At 32.3% G+C, this 16,688-nt stretch overlaps 3 protein-coding genes across 4 annotated transcripts; 1 reads left to right on the top strand and 2 right to left on the bottom strand.

Moving 5' to 3' along the window:
* The first annotated feature begins 7,686 nt into the window (after positions 1–7,686).
* On the top strand, positions 7,687–9,013 carry LOC105794506 (REF/SRPP-like protein At1g67360). Its single transcript, XM_012623694.2, has 3 exons — positions 7,687–7,854; positions 7,952–8,185; positions 8,408–9,013. Exons 1-3 carry the CDS (start codon positions 7,837–7,839, stop codon positions 8,849–8,851), a joined length of 696 nt encoding a protein of 231 aa, XP_012479148.1. The 5' UTR covers positions 7,687–7,836; the 3' UTR covers positions 8,852–9,013.
* Positions 9,014–10,505: 1,492 nt separating this feature from the next.
* On the bottom strand, positions 10,506–12,044 carry LOC105794504 (uncharacterized). 2 transcript variants are annotated; one of them, XM_012623692.2, is made up of 3 exons: positions 11,876–12,044; positions 11,465–11,757; positions 10,506–10,744 (listed from the first exon to the last, which is right to left on the bottom strand). In XM_012623692.2, exon 2 carries the CDS (start codon positions 11,748–11,750, stop codon positions 11,466–11,468), a length of 285 nt encoding a protein of 94 aa, XP_012479146.1. In that variant the 5' UTR covers positions 11,751–11,757; positions 11,876–12,044; the 3' UTR covers positions 10,506–10,744; position 11,465. The 2 variants fall into 2 exon arrangements, with proteins under 2 accessions (XP_012479146.1, XP_012479147.1); XM_012623693.2 differs by having other exon boundaries at positions 10,506–10,737.
* Positions 12,045–14,019: 1,975 nt separating this feature from the next.
* On the bottom strand, positions 14,020–15,756 carry LOC105794503 (F-box protein At1g67340). Its single transcript, XM_012623691.2, has 3 exons — positions 15,341–15,756; positions 15,053–15,215; positions 14,020–14,958 (listed from the first exon to the last, which is right to left on the bottom strand). Exons 1-3 carry the CDS (start codon positions 15,580–15,582, stop codon positions 14,221–14,223), a joined length of 1,143 nt encoding a protein of 380 aa, XP_012479145.1. The 5' UTR covers positions 15,583–15,756; the 3' UTR covers positions 14,020–14,220.
* Positions 15,757–16,688: the final 932 nt, after the last annotated feature.

The raw sequence follows: 16,688 nt of genomic DNA, 5'->3' as shown, positions 1-16,688 counted from the left end.
TAGGGATAAAAGTTTAATTATAGATTAAAGAAAAGTTAAAAGGACCAAATAGGCAATTATGCCTTTTTCCAAAGTTGAGGCGGCATAAGTATAAAAATCTGAGATTTTTATGTGTTAAAAAAATATTATTATATTATAGTAATGATTATGTTTTTATATTATATTATTATTATTATATTATATTATATTATATATATATATATCAAAAGAAAGAATAGAAATGAGAAAGAAAGAAACAGAGAGCAAAACGAAACAGAGAAGGGAGAAAGAAGAAAAAGAAAGAGAGCGACGGTTTAGGGGTTTCAAAATTTCTAAATTCAATTGGTAAGTCAATTTAGTCCCTTTTTCTTATGGTTTTGATATTTTGGAATTCTAGAACAAAATACTACTTGATTTAAGTTGAAATTTTGGAAGTTAGTAAATTTTAGATGTTGTTCATGTTGAATTAATTGATGAATTAGAGGTTAAAATGATTGAATTTTAAGTTAGAAGTTAGTAGAAGGTTGATTTGTAAAATAAAACATAAGTTTTGAATTAATAGGGACTAAATTGAGAGAATTTCGAAATTAGGGATTTATGATGAAAATGAAGAATTAAAATGAGTATATAGTGAGAATTAAGAGAGAATATGGAGTTAAATTAGGAAAATAAAATTAGTATTGATAAGGGATTAAATTAGAGTTTATGTAAAGTTTAGGTATAAATGGAAATATTTTAATGGAATTGTGTATTAATAATTTTAATTGTTTAATTACGTAGCTAATGTCGTGCAAGAGTCATTGTCCGAGAAATGAAAGGAGAAGGTGGACAAGGATTGACTCGAGAGAAATTTCGTTAGTATTACCATAATTCAATTTAATTATTAATTGTTAAAATTTAAATTAATATACATGATAAGCAAATTGAGGTAAGAATCATGATTGAATTAAATGAAAATACGTATTGGTATTGAAATTATAAATAGCAATTGTTGAATTTTGAATAATATGTTTAGTAAATAAAAATAAGGTGAATATTGATATTGAATTGTATGTGAATTAAATGGAAATTACTAGTGATATGATTTGAATTAAAAGAATTAATGCGATATTGAATTGTATGTTGATTGAAAAGTAATTAGTGATTTGAATTTCATTAAATAAATAAATAAATAAAATATAAAATATGAATTGAATAAAAGTTAATTAAAATATGAAAAGTGTGAATACATGAATCAAGTATGATTACATGTGAATGTCGGAATATCTATTGGTAGATTAGGAAGTGGAAAGTAAATTTGAATTGAAATGTGATTATTGAATAGAAATTGAAATGGTTTGAATTGAATTATTGAATTGAATGGAATATTGAAATTGGTGATTGATATGGATTTTATTAGAATTGAAATTGAGAATGTGGAGATTGATATGTGAAACCGACATCGAATCAATTATGGAATACTTAATATTGTTATGTGTATCGCATTGAACTGTGAAAATACTAAAGCAATGAATTATCGCAATATTGTGAAACCGATTGGAATAATGAATTTATAATTGATCTTGAACTAATATGGAAATTTTATCGAAGGTAAATTAAATACCCTATTAACTAGTCGGGCTAGTCGGATATAGTTGGCATGCCATAGGATATGGAAGAGTACGGGTTATTGAAACATCGATCGTGCACTTATGCGCCGACTCATCGTTATCTTATCACATCGATTCGATACTTTGTGTGTCGAATATTGTTATCATATCTTATATGATTCAAGACTTTGTGTGTTGAATATTTATCTTTATCTTATTCTTACTGCTATTCGTTTACTAATCGTACTATGTATCGTATTAGGCACTATGTGCCGTATTGGTGTGATTGGTTGGAATCGTGTATCCGTCAAAGTCCGAGTCAAGTTAATAGGGTAAATGAATAATTTTGATAATATAAATTTTATTGCATGATCTTGAATATGAATTGAAATAAGACATTAAATTGAGGTATTGAAATGAAATGTATGAACAATGGGTTCAAGAAATAGATAATGATATAGTTCATGAAATAGTTTTGGTAGTATGAGATGATGTAAAAATATAAGCAAAGAGAAGCAAACTGAAATAGCCATTGTTGAGAAATGAGAAATGAAAAATGAAAATAAAATGATTTGAAATAGTGAAATAATATGTGAATTTAATTGAATACAAGTTATTGAAATTTATTTATGGATTTAATGTATAAATTGAGTGTTAGAAGATTATAAGTGTAAATTGATTATAAATGAACGAATCGAACTGAAAAATAGTTGTTATTATTATTGTTGTTGAAACAAGTTGATTTAATATATTAAATGTTTATTAAAAGATTAAAAGTATAAATTGAGTATAAATAGAAATGATAATGAATGAGTTGATAAATTGATTGGATTTGTATGAACTGGAATGAGTTATTAGAATGAGATGTGGAAAAATCTAATAAATTTTTTATAGTGAAATAAGTTCAATACACTTAAATATAAGATGAAATATTGCTTATTGTTATTAATGATCAAGTTGATTAAAAGTATGGGATAATTAATGAATAATTGTAGACATAAATTAAATGTATATAATTTATCCATTAATGTTATTAATTTGAATTATGGTAATACCATTGAGTATTCCCATACTCGCATCTGATTGTTTCGTCATGCGCAGTTAGTAGGAAGCTGTGATTCTCGGTCCAAGATCCGAGTAATCCCGACCTCGAGAAATTTTGGTGATGTACTTTTGTTTTGATAATGTGGCATGTACCTAAGTGATATATAGGTTAAGTATAAGAGTTTTGTGATTGTGGTTTTAGAACGATGTTTAAATTGGTTATAAGTATGAAATGGAACTAATATGACATATTTGATTAAAGTATGCTATGTCTGTTATTTATTGTGAATTAGTTATAAGTTATCCGATATGTCCGGTAATACTCTATAACCCTGTTCCGGTGACGGTTTAGGGTTAGGGGGTGTTACAGCATAATCTGTGCGTCCGGCCGGTAGCTCGGACCATGGCCACACGGCCTCAACATGCGGTATGGACCTTAATCATATAACAAAATTGGTTAAGAATGTGAAATTAAAAAAAAATCACGTGCAATTATGCTAAAAAAATACATACAACATTAGAACATTCTCTTACCAGTGAATGGGTCGTCCTAACTATGTGATCTTCTACAGTAATTAAAGAACTCATATCGATATCTGCAAAAACTATGGAAAATTTTCTTATTCGACTTAACAAATAACAATATAAAAATAACGCTTTGCACTAATACTTAAAACTATTAATTTTATCTAAATTTACCTTAAAAAATAATATCAACCAATAAAATGTGTAATATAATATAGCTACATGTCTAAAAAATTTTAAATTTTAACACAATTCTAAATGTTTGTAATATAAAAAAATTAAGTATACAAATTAATTAGTACAGAAACCTACTAATATAACTAATTATACTAAAAATTAATTAACCATAATTTTATTTAATTTTCGGGATAATAAATTAAATAGTAACTTCTTAATAAAAAAATATAACATACTTTAACAATATTAAACTACTATTAACAATATTAATTAAATAAAACAAAACAAAGGGAATGAAGGTGTTGGGGTGAGGGACCTTCAACTTAAATTTTATGTGTGGGATTGTACCAAACCAATCTCCTTTTATAATTCTAAATGTTTGTAATATAAAAAAAATTAAATATACAAATTAATTAGTACAAAAACCTACTAATATAACTAATTATACTAAAAGAAATTAACCATTTTTTATTTAATTTTCGAGGATAATAAATTAAATACTAACTTCTTAATAAAAAATATAACATACTTTTAACAATATTAAACTACTAAGGGAAGGAAGGAAACATACCTTGGTTGTGCTGGGGGTGAGGAGACCTCCAACGTTTTTGTTTTCTGTGTGGGGGTTGGGGACCAAAACCAACTCCCTTTTACCAGCCTGACGACTGACGTGAATGTAACCGTCAATCAGGAGTTCGCATTTTAATACCCAAAAATTAAAACACTAATTTTTTTTTCTTTTCAGGTTTAAAAATTTAAAACTTTTTAGGTTCCGCTGCACCAATAAAAAGTTAATTTTTTTTCTTTTTTGGTATGCTGTTTAAAAAAAAACTAGTATTTTCTAGTATTAAATACGGGTGTCGCCGATTGATCAGGCTACACCCGAAAAATATAATTTTTTTAAAATAAAATGCCGCCAATTGGTTAGGCGGCACCGATATTCTACTGTTTATTTTACTTATTCCCGTAAATATTATTCCTATTATCCTATTTTTGTATTTCTTTTTTATATTATTCAAGTAAAAAACCTTTAATAAGTTTTTCCCCAATCTCTCTTTTTGCGTCTCGTACCTTAGCTTGCTCTTGCTAAATTATTGTTGTTCACTCTTGGCTAACTTAATCGAGAGAGAAGTAAAACCCTAGAAATTATTAGAGTTAAGAATTTCAAATTTTGAATTGGATTTTAAAAAGGAAGCGAACTTACAAGGTTTTGGGATTTTCCAAGATAAATTTGTAGGCCAACTTGAGACTCTAATATTTGTTTGCAATATTTATTTTGGCTACTAGTATTTTTACCTTTTCCTTAAAATAAATAATATTATATTTTAAAAAATTGTACTACCAAGTGTGGAACAACTAGTATTGTCGTTTTACTTAATATCTCTTTTGAAGCAACAAATATTGTTTAGAATAGTTGTTGTTTAGAACAACTGTTGTTCTAGGGTTTCAATTAAAACAATGGGCACCTAGTGTAGTTATTTGAGAACAATTCCTAAGGAGAACAACTAAAGTTCAAAACAACTCTTGTTTAGAATAATGACATTTTAGGAATAGATATGTTTAGAACAATCATGGTTTGGAACAACTTGTATTTAGAGCAATTATATTTTTCCAAAAAAAGTCATTATTTAGAACAAGCTTTACTAAGAAAAGTATTATCACATAGCAACCTCTACATTGAGAACAGCTAACGTTTAGAACAAGTCAAAATAACTATTATTCAATAACAACTCCCATCCAAAAACAACCATTGTCTTATGTTTCAAAAGATATTGTACGAAATATGTTTCACATGGTACCGTTTCACCAAAGTAGAAGGGGTGGAAGTAGCCCTAGAATACGACAAAGTTGTTGGGTTGTCTTTACTCTTAGGATGTTCCGGAGAGCTTGGCTTGGTAGATCAAATATAGAGGTAATTAAAAGGTTTTCCCCTTAACCTTTTTTCTGTAACACTGAGTGTTTTTCCCTTTTATATTCATCATCACCATTACAACAAAACCTTTCACCATACTCTCTTAATCATTAATTACAATGACATTAATGATTTACTCATATTAATTACCTAGACTTGTAATTCACATTTTCTAAAATCTATAGATAGGATTCACAATTAGTAAAAGGACTTTTGGCCTTTTAGAATTATGATTCTCAAAATTTTTTTTTTAAATTCTCTCAACTTGTCAATCACATTTTCCTTTTTTTTATCTTAGCAACCATTACTTATCACTGTGCTTAATATTACCTAATCTACTCTTCAATTTTCATAGTGATTAGTGTTAAAGACGTTGATTTTTTTTTTCTTTATTGTGTTTTGCACCTACAACTCTAGTATGCTAGTTTTTGTCTCAGTTCTATGAGGGTTGTAAGATTCTCCTCAGAAAACTGTGAATTAGATAATTCAATAATGAGGGCAGCACAAGTGGCTTGCGAATCCAAAACTACCTTTTCAAGCGAAGCCATAGTGGAGTGCATGTCTTCATTAATCCTCTCGGTTGCATCAACGTGTTTCTTTGTTCATTAGTCTATTTCAGTGTTTTGTTCTTCATGTCTACTTGCTCCAACAATTTCAATTGGTGTTCGGTCATTGCTTTGTTTGAATATGCAGACATTGAGACCACACATTATTTGTTCAATTTTGTGCTAATGACTTTGATGTTTTTCTTGATGCTGCAGGAAGAGTTGAATCTTATTGCGATTATATTAATATTAATTTGGGGTATAATTATAAACTTTACTTTCATGGAAAACAAGTACATGATAGTACCCTTGGTAGGTATTGATGCAGAAATTTATATGATGTTAACTTTAGCCATTTGAGGAAGTGAAGAGCAAATTACAAGAGTGGTTATGAAATAGGATCCTGGTTAAAAATTTGTTAGCTTCTACCATAAATGGTTGTCTGGTTTACATGTAGGTGTCCTTAGCCGATTGGTAGACAAAGAAATTATGGAGCTTTCTTGATGGACAACCTTCCTCTTGTGAAATCTTTCAGTGGAAAAGCTGGCTTTGAATCTCAACGTGTCGGTTTTTTGCAAAATCAGAGTGTTCCCATATTTACATGATACAATCGAATATGCTAGTGGATGTACTGTTGGTTGCTCTCTTTTAGCTATCCATGGTCGAACAGAGGATGGGAAGAAGTTCCAAGCTGATTGGAATGCCATTAAAGCTGTTAAAAATGCACTTAGAATGCCAGTTTTTGCCTGTCTCTTTGTACTAATCCCACTGTTAGTTATGTTTCCATGAGTTATGTGTGTTGTGGAAGTGGTTGTAGTGTTTAGTACAAAGTTTGCAATTTTTCAGTTTTGTTTTATTTTATTTTGTAACTCAACATGAGCTACTTAGATGACATAGCAGAGTGGATCTCAATTTTTTACTTCTGCATGTAATAAAATGCCTCACATTTTGGCAATGTTTGGAAAAAGAAATTTATGTTTGTGTTTGGTAATTGCTCAATAATTAACTAAAATATATACATATGATAGTTTATGTAAATTAATTTGTATTTAACCATAAATAATTATTATTTAATTCAAATATAAATAAAATCATGTTAGAAGGAATTTTGTTGAACGAGTATTCTTTGATGTTCCAAGCTTAGATTTATAAAAATTTTAAAAAGAAATTATATTTTAAGTAACTTTTCCTGATTATTAATATAATAATAAAAGAATATATTGATATTAAATCTTTAGTTCACATCCCAATCCAAACACTAACCAATAAATTGGTTCAATTTTACATAAAATATAGTAAGCACAACCTAATACAACTTAGAAATTTGTAAAACAAAATCTAATAATTAAATCTTAAAGACTCAATACTTGCTCCCCTCCCATCACAATTATAATGAGACCCAATACTTGTTCAACTATTTGAAAATTTTTGACGTTTCAGTGATTAGTATAGTAAATTAATACTCATCAACAAGTATAAGAACATACGTTATATTTAAATTTATTTGACAATCAATGTCGAAGATCGGAGAACAAAACTTTTTGGATTTTAGTTTGAGATTCATAACATTAAAAGTTATTTTTTGAAAAAAAAATTGAATTGTAAAAGCAAAGAGGAAGAAGATATTTCAATTGGTGCAAGTACTACAATAGTGATTTTCACAATCTAATAACTTAAATGAATTTTTTTTAAAATTAAATAATTAAAATATAATTTATATATAGAAAAAAATTGGTGTGGGAATGGGTGGACCTCACAACAGACCGCCCAAGAGTAAGAAAATGGTTCCCTTAGATATTATTGCATCTCCAACAAGTAAGATCCTTCCACGTGTCCTTCTGGAATCCTCTATTTGCTCCCAGAAAAGTAAAGAAGGATGAAATTGGAAAACTGCCCGCTCTGGCATTGTGATACCCTTAGATCCGATATAAACCGTTGGATCTCATCTAACATCCCATATGAATTCATCTATAAAAAAAATAAATTTGCACTTGTTTTACACCGTAGATTACGATCGTTTATTTTCTCTCTAAAAAGTGGAGCAAAGAATCCTTACATCAAACAGATGGCAACCATGGAGAAGGTATTTTGATCTCTTCTTTCTTCTTCTTCTCCTTTCTCCCTTACTTTTAAAGTTAAGCTTAGAGCTTTTTTGTTTGTGATTTGATTTAAAATTTTAGGGGATAGAGTTTGAGAACAAGAATTTAGGCCTGAAGCACCTAAACTTCGTCAGGGTGGCTACGATCCACGCATTGGTTTGCGTCTCGAACCTTTACGATTACTCTAAACAGAACTTGGGGCCGTTGAGATCCACCGTCGACGCCGTCGAGCGTGTCGTTACCACCGCCGTCGGTCCTGTCTACGGGAAATTTAAGGATGTTCCTGATCATTTTCTTGGATTCCTTGATAACAAGGTATTCGCCCATTAAGGAAAAATCACCGTTTGCAACTTTTGATCAGAAGTTTCTGTTGATGAGTTCTTTCTCGTCTTTAAGTTTAGCAATTAATTTTAGTATTTTGAAATGCATTGGAAGAGTAAGGATTAAATCTAATATTTTAAAAATGGGGAAAGTTCAGTTTAGTGTGAACCAATTTATTCCTAACTTCATTATCGTATTTGATTAAAATAACCGTAGGTAGATGAGGTTTCACACAAATTTGATGAGCATGCTCCAGCACGAGCCAAGCAAGTGGTTAACCAAGCCCACGATTTGGTCCAAAAGGCAACCCAAAAGGCTCAGAAACTAGTAGAGGAGGCTCGAACCAATGGAGCACGAGGGGCTTTGCACTACGCTGCAGCTGAGTACAAGAACTTGGTGCTGGTAAGCTCGACCAAGTTGTGGGTTAAACTGAACCGCAACTCGACTTTCAACTCAATGACAGAAAAGGTTGTTCCCAAAGCAGCTAATTTGTGTGAGAAATACAACAGTTGGTTAAAGGAGAAGAGTGGAAAAGGTTATCCTGTGGTTGGGTATCTACCATCGATTCCTGTTGATGCCTTTGGGAAGGCTGTTAAGGAAGCTGAAGGCAAAGAGAAAGCAAATGCGGATGATCATAAATCTGAATCAGATTCAGATTAGGTGTTTGGTTTCTGAGTGTGTTAGCAGAGAGGCAATGTGATGCTTTGCCATTGTAAATTGGCTACATGTTGAATCTAATATGACTTGATTCGTTTAGATGGCTGATATGGTTGCTCTCTGAGTTTGTGGCTGATTTTATGATATGCCCTTTTCAGCTTTAAATCTTCCAGCTTGTATTAGATTATGAGTACATACGATAAAAAAGATATTTATTTTTAATTTAAAATTAAATTAAGTTTTTTTTTTGAAATAATAAAGGTTTACCTATAGGTGAAGAAATAAAGGTTAAAATCTGTTGTTAGTCCTTGCATTTACATAAAATTTGAGTTTTAGCTTTTGTATTTTAGAAATTAAAATTCAATTCAATCATCACTGACATTAGGTAAATTTTGGGTTAAAAGTTTTGTTAGTCATATTTGATAACTTCTGATGAAAAATTAAAAATGTTAAATAAAATTATTTTCAAAATAGAAAATGTGGTTTTTAGTTATTTTTCTATCAATTCAGTTAGTGAATTTAAGATAATTATTTTATACTTTAGGGTTTATGCCCTTTTAAGTAAAATTCAAATTAAATTTAATGATTAACTTAAATAATTTACCAGTTAATTGAATTTTTAAGTTTAAACTGTTACTAAAAATCTCAACCATGACAATCAAGTTCGATTTTTGCTTGAGAAATAAGCATATATTAAACTTAATTGTTCAAGTATTTTCTGTCTAATACAGTTCTAAACTTGGGTTTGTTGGAAGTCAGTTCACTTTGTGCTGCTCCCTAGTCTTCGCACCATGGATTTTACCAGTTCTTTTAAATAAGAGACACCAAAATATGGATTAACCAATTAAATCAAAATGATTTATTTAGAATCCTTTCATTTCCGTTGTTTGATTATTCAAAATTTTTAAATAATAAATATTAAATACATATTCATATCAAAACCGTATCAAATCCAACTCAACCTAAAATTTAAATCCAAATAACAAACCAATCCAAAATTTAATTTGTCTATACGGCTACAAAGTTACTAATGGAAGCAAGGATATGGGCACATCATCTGCTACTGCTACATTTCACTTTATTTTCCCTTATTTGTCTTGGTTTCTACTCACTTTTTTATGTTCCACTTAATGCTTGTTCCGGTAGCAAAAAGAAATATTCATGAAATTTTATAATTACAATAATAACAATCTTTTTTTTTAAGTTTCTACTATTAGAAATACACTACAAGCTCAATTTTATACCTAGGCAGCTAAAGGTAGAATCAAACTAGTACAAGCACAACAGAAAAAGAACAGAATAGAACCCATCTATGACATAGTTGCACATGTCGGGACTAGAGACCCACATGTTACAATTTTGCACATGCTAAGACTCAAATTTAGATACTCAAAAGCCCAAAACTTCGTCTTAACCAACAATGCTTCTCGTTGACAAGGCTCAATCCAGTCATGTGGTGCCGATTCATTTTAAAAGAGTGTCAATTTATTTGGTTTTTTATATATTAAACTCAAACCAATCAAATGCACACTCCCTACTTCTCCCAAATAAGGGGTGGCTTAATTAGAAGAAGAAAGGAGAGACAACAGCAACATAAATGTTCAAAACCAGTCTTGCCCAATACAAGGCAACAACATGATGGCTAAACAAGCAAATATTCACCAACACAGAGTCTTTATTTCCCTTACAAGTCTTACCCATTGAGTTTCATGGACAATTTATTTTCATTCATAAACCAGTGTCCCAACTCAAATGTTCAAAAGTAGACTACAAAACAAGCAGAATCTTTTTGTAGCACAATTGAAAATAAATTCAAACCAACAGTAAAAAGGGTTTCAATGTCCACTTCCCATTTGTAGATCAAGCTCCAAACCATCTGCTAATGGCTTCTGATTCCTACATCAATGGAAACCTTATTAGAAATTACTCCCAAGATTGAAAATATGAAATTGTAAATTCACTTTTCATTCAGTGTCTCCATTGCTTTATGACTTGTCACAACTCCACCGTTGTCACTGTTGCAGAGGTGACTAAATAAAACACAAAAAAGGATTTCATTTGGCAATTATTAGCTTGCATCACTTCTAACACTTTTGTGGAAGCAACATATTCTAATCCCTGCAGTGTCAATTGTCGATGGGTAAACAGTTTGCCTACAAATCCAGGTTAAAGTCTGATGCAAATTTTTACACCTTCACTTAAATAAGATGCAAATGGTAATCATTAGCAAGTCTAAGATGGTGATTTAACCATTAAAACACCAGCGCAAGTCCTTCAATTTAGAAACAACACTTGGTATTACTCAAGCTCTACTACTATCTTGGAACCACTGAATACTAAATTAGTTTTGAAGTATGATAAAAGTGTAAAATTTTCGATAAGAATGAACTTTTACCTCAAATGAATCAGAGCTTCAGACCTAAGCTAAATCAAGAAAACTTCATACCAACAAACTAAAGTCTAAACTCTAAAATCTAAATTCCTGAAACTTCAATGTGCTGATCGAACCAGTAAAACCCAAATCTTAGAGTAGATATACGATTCTCAAAATCCGGTGCCCACGAATAATTTAATAGAAGCATAAACAAAATCCCAGAATGAGTTGAAAAAAGAAACCTCAGTTTCGTTTGGAGGAAGACGCATAACTGTCTTGAAGAAGGTCATCATAAGGATCCCTGCGGCCGGGGACTTGGCTAATCTGAGGATCCCAACGGAGCTGAGCATTGTGGCGCTCAAATGTCCAAAACCCATAAGGCCGCAGTGGATAACTCCACATCTCCTTGGTTTTTGCGCATCGATCCTTCATAGAGTAAACGTGTTCTCTGAATTTTCTATCCCTCTCTTTTGGGTCCTCCATTAACCTCAACACCAGATTCTCTGCAAATTCCATAATGAACCCCATTTTCTTCCTGGAAAACACAAATAAGCGAAACCCTAAGTTCAACAAACAAACTCACTATAAAAAAAAAAGAATTACTAGATAGCTAATCAAATAGAATAGGCACAAAACAAGGTGACAGAGGAGACCTGTTTGAAGATCTCAAGTGGAGATTAGCAGAGCCAAGGTCTTCAATTTGTCGAAAGCAAAGATTGGGAAAACCTCTGATGCAGAATGTTACGAGTAATCGAAGAGCCTAACTTGGGGTAAAGCTCTACAACTCCATCGCTGTCATTAGGCCCGGCCTAGTTTCTAGTAGGCGTTCTTTGGGATCAAAAGCCCTTATAAAGGTTGCATTAAATCTTCTTGACTCTAACTTAGGCTAAGGCCCAATAATTTTATAAAAGAAATTTTGAACTACATCTCGAATGGATGGGTTTGGATAAGATATTATTCAAGAGTGTAAATTTAATTAAAAATTGTCACACTAGGTGAAAAATTTTATATTTTAAAAAATATAAAAAAATAGCCTATTGAATCTTAGTTTGGTTGGTATAGGTATTGTTATCAATGTAAGAGGATATGAGTTTGAGTGCGCTGAAGCACATTATCCTTCTATTTATGGATTGGGAAAGGGTTATGAGTAGTTCTAGACATTGTGTTGGAAAAAGCAGATATGATTAGAACCTATAATAATGGGTATTAATGAGAAGTTATATGATAGTGATTGATTTTAAAGCGGTGGATTAGTTTTCTTGTTTAAATTATATTTTACGGATTGAGGTTGAATGCACTTAAATACGTTTTTTTCTTTGATTTAACGATTAGAAAGGTTTATGAGTAAAAATAAAGATTGTATCAAAATAGAAATTTCTAATATTTTCCAATTAAAATGATATTTTGTTAAGTTATAACACAAACTTAATAAGGTATGTATAATAAAAATGATTAGAAAGTATATTCTAGAATTAGATGGACAGCCATTTAGATTGTTTTAATTATTTTTTATGCATTAATGGGCTGAAAAGGTTGAGACTAAGTGAAGATAGGGATGGCAAAAGCAATGTTCAACCGATCATCGCCATTCACCCATATCTTGAAATCCACTATCACCTTCATAGATGTTGAATGCATTAATCATTACCTCATCTCACCCTATTTCGCTCCGCTTCAATCTAATTTTTGCTACTTATCTTTAGTAATTTCAATTTTTTAAAGTCAAGTAAATATTTATAAACATAATTCTTCAAAAAATATTTAAACATAAAACATATAATTTGTTGTTACATTTTAATAGTTATATATAAGAGGAGGGAGGCGGAATGAAACAAAAGAAAGAATTAATTGCGTAATTAATTTTATAGGAAAATCTGTGGATGAGAAATGTATTGAGTATCCTAAAACCGTGGCGCAGCTGCTGAAGCAAAAGATTTCCCAAAATTTAATGAACACAATGCCCGGGGTCTTATGATGGAACATATAAAGATGAGTATGAAAAATAATATTTTAGTAGTTGAAATTAGAATCAGAAACAAGATGTTATTATTAATTATCGAATGAATGGAAGCTGCTTTTAACTTGAAATTCACGAAATTATAGAAAGATATGTAAATTAGTTTGCCATCTTTTCGTGTTTGGTCATCGCAAATTTATGTTAATGAGAATATCCACAAATACAAGGCAAAGATAGCTTAAGCCCAGAAAATGGGGGGGGATATTGGTGTGAGAAATGCATCAAAGGGTGCGTAGTCATGATTTTGATTTTAAGAAAAATGAGAATAGTTTATGAAATTTTGGTTGCTCAGATGTGACAATCTTAATTATTTAAGACAAAGAAAAGGGATTAGATGATGAAGAAGGAAGTCAAATATATGCAATGTTTTGTAGGTACATTGATTGGGCTTGGACCACTATATATTCTAATCTGTATAATAAAAAGTTTTGATTGAAAGGCATTCTCATAATTAAAAAAGAAAAATGAAGGCAACATCCGCATGTCTCTCCCACTCATATATTCCACCAAGAATTTACCTATGGAAAAAAGAAGATTGTATTTCTTCTTAGCTTTACCCTAAAGTTAAGCCAGTTTATATAAACCAGAATTTTATGGTAGTTTGGTTATTCATCCCATCCATCCACCTACCTAATTTTGTTCTATGCCTACAAGTAAAGAATGACAGCTTAATTCCAATTTTCATAATCTACGACGTAAATAAATCACTGCCATCTTAATCTGCCTTAATCATGCATTTAACTGAGCTTTGCCGTATAATTATCAAAAACACTGTCAAGGTTTTGATCAGACTGTATTTGTAGCTGTTTATATGCTTAAGATAATAAAAGCAAATTTATCCAAATATATATATATATATATATAAAGGGAAAAAAACTGGCCTCCTTTTCTTTTTACATTTTAACCCCTTTTTTCTTCTTTTTTTTATATCGTCTTAAAACTGATATATTACCCTGGCCGTTAACATCGCCGTAACCATTTTTAGCTTTCGGCAATGACTTCATCCATTCCGTCGCCACCGACACCTTCTTCGTCGAGCCACCGCTCTACCGGCGCGCACTCGGCTTTGTGGCGTAGTTTCCAATCGAGCGCCTGGCAAGCGCGTGAACAGTAATTCACGGCACCACAAACCGAACACCGGCGGAACTCGTGTCTTCTCGTCTCCGGCCTCCCACAACCGACGTGCGAGCATAGCCTCAAACCCGGGCCGGGAATCCCGTCCCGGGAGCCGAACCAATCCGTTAAGAACTTGTTCGCCGGGTGAGCCTCCGGCGCCGGTACATTGCATCCAAAATCACTCAGCAACGGGCATCCCGGCACGTTCGGATGACGGTTGGTCGGGTGGGGGATCGGGTGGGGGCTCCAGGTGAGCCAAGAGCACGTAGCGATGTTTGAAACAGATGCTGATGATAAACCCGCCGCAAGCTCTCGGGCGTTGGCTTGGACGAGAAACCGACGACCCTCGGTGATGTTTTGTCGGACGCCGTACCCGTCCTGCAGGCAGTGACCGAGCTCACGCAAAGCATCGATGTGGCCAAGAAAAGCAGCCCGGGCGCACAAAGCCACACCGGCTCTAAGGTCCTTATCGTTCTTAGAGCCACCGCTGCCGTTAAACTGAATTACAGCTAAGGAGTAAAGCGCCGGCGCGTGAGAACTAATCGCCGCCTTAGCCATAAGAGAAGCCCCACTCCCTCGATTTTGCAAACAGTAGAACCGAATCTATTGCAAATCATAGAACAGTTCATTTGTTAGAGAATGTTTATATTCTTGAAAAGGAACTTGCAAGAATCAGTAAAGAAAAATAAAAACTAACCATGCCGAGGGTGTAACAAGCTTCAACATTTCCGGCATCGGCGCAACACTTCAAGAATCTGTGAGCTGACTCCGACCAGTTTTCAGCTTTAATGGCGAACAATTTTGAAGAGGCTTTTGATAATACTAAAGGTTGAAGTGCAAAACTATTTAATCTCTTGCATCTGTTTCTCACACAACACACAAAAAAAAACCCAATAAATTCCTCAGAACATTTAAAAAAAAAAATTTCATATCTTTCCCGTCTTGAAACAAGAAACGGAAAAGAGCAGTGAAAAGATGCACATACGTAATCAAAACGTTGATGAAATCGGAAGGGCAAGAGGCGGAAGAGCTAAGCTTGGAGAGTATGGAAATGACAAGATCATCGGGTAAAGCGTCAAACAAATCACTGTTTCCGGCAATCACCGGCGAGAATCTTTGGCGTTTCCGGCAAGCCATATTATATCCGGCGAAATCCCTCCGTTTAACTACTATCTTATCAACACAAACATCGGCTCTAGGATAACAAAGCCCTCTCCTTGTTCTCATTTCTCTCTATCCCTATAATCTAGAAATCTACCCTAAATATATCTACTTTACCTCAAAAATTTCTTATGTGTTGGTTGTTTCTCAGTTTTTATGTGCCTTAGCGGCGCAAGAGATACGATAAAAGGAGAGGAAATAGAAAAAGCAAACTGAGAAGGGAAAAGCACAAAACAAGGCCTTTAAAGGAAGAGAGAGCCAAAAAAACCAAGAACCCAACAAATAATATTATTATTAACAGTAAAACAGCTCGTGGGGACGGACGGACTTTCGTATGCTTAATTACATTTTTAACCCTACATAGTAAAGGCTTTTACGGTCTTAATGCCGTTGACCCAGATCCCTCCGTTTTAAACAACGATAAATAAAATAGTCTGAGCACTCATTTATCCTTTTTTCATTTTTTCCAGATGAAGTTGAAAGAAAAGTTTATAAATAAAACAGTAAAATGGATTTACCGTTTCATCTCTATATATTTATCCGTTATTTGTTCGGTAAAAAATGCTTTGTAAATTTGTTTTGAAAGGGGTTAAATTTGTTGCAAGTGGAACAACGAACTTCGGTTTTTTTGCTCTGTAATACAGTTTCGCTTTACGTAATTCCGGCGCGTGAACAACGCCGACCGTTTTGGTCTATTGTTTAAGGAGTGATGGCCACGCTCCTTGTTTGCGGGTGTGGAAGTTTTACATCTGATTGACAGACTCGGGGTAACCTCAGTTCAGCGAATTCTGAGTAATCGGCCGACGACTAATAAAAAAGGTCAAACGCATGAACCAGCAGCATTCCGGACCAACATGTGTTGAGGTACTCTTCTTTGTTTTACTTTTTTTCCCCATTAATTTCCTCAATTTCCATTTTTGCCCTTTTTTCTTAATTAATAAATTATTAATTGATACTTCTCGATTTTATATTTTATTACTTTATTGCAAATTTACTCACGGTTAAATTTTACTATTAGTTTCTATACTTTTGGAAAGTTATGAGTTTGGTCCTTGTACTTTAATTTGTTCGTATTTACTCCTTATATCTTTCAAATTTAACAATTTCAATCTTTATCGGATGATAATTGTTAAATTTGTTTAGTTATGTAATTTCAAAATTTTGATGTGGCA

The sequence above is a fragment of the Gossypium raimondii genome, chromosome 3, assembly GCF_025698545.1.
Source record: "Gossypium raimondii isolate GPD5lz chromosome 3, ASM2569854v1, whole genome shotgun sequence".
Classification (NCBI taxonomy): domain Eukaryota; kingdom Viridiplantae; phylum Streptophyta; class Magnoliopsida; order Malvales; family Malvaceae; genus Gossypium; species Gossypium raimondii.
Note: the sequence above shows the minus strand (reverse complement) of the source record. Positions and strands in the feature narration are given on the sequence as shown.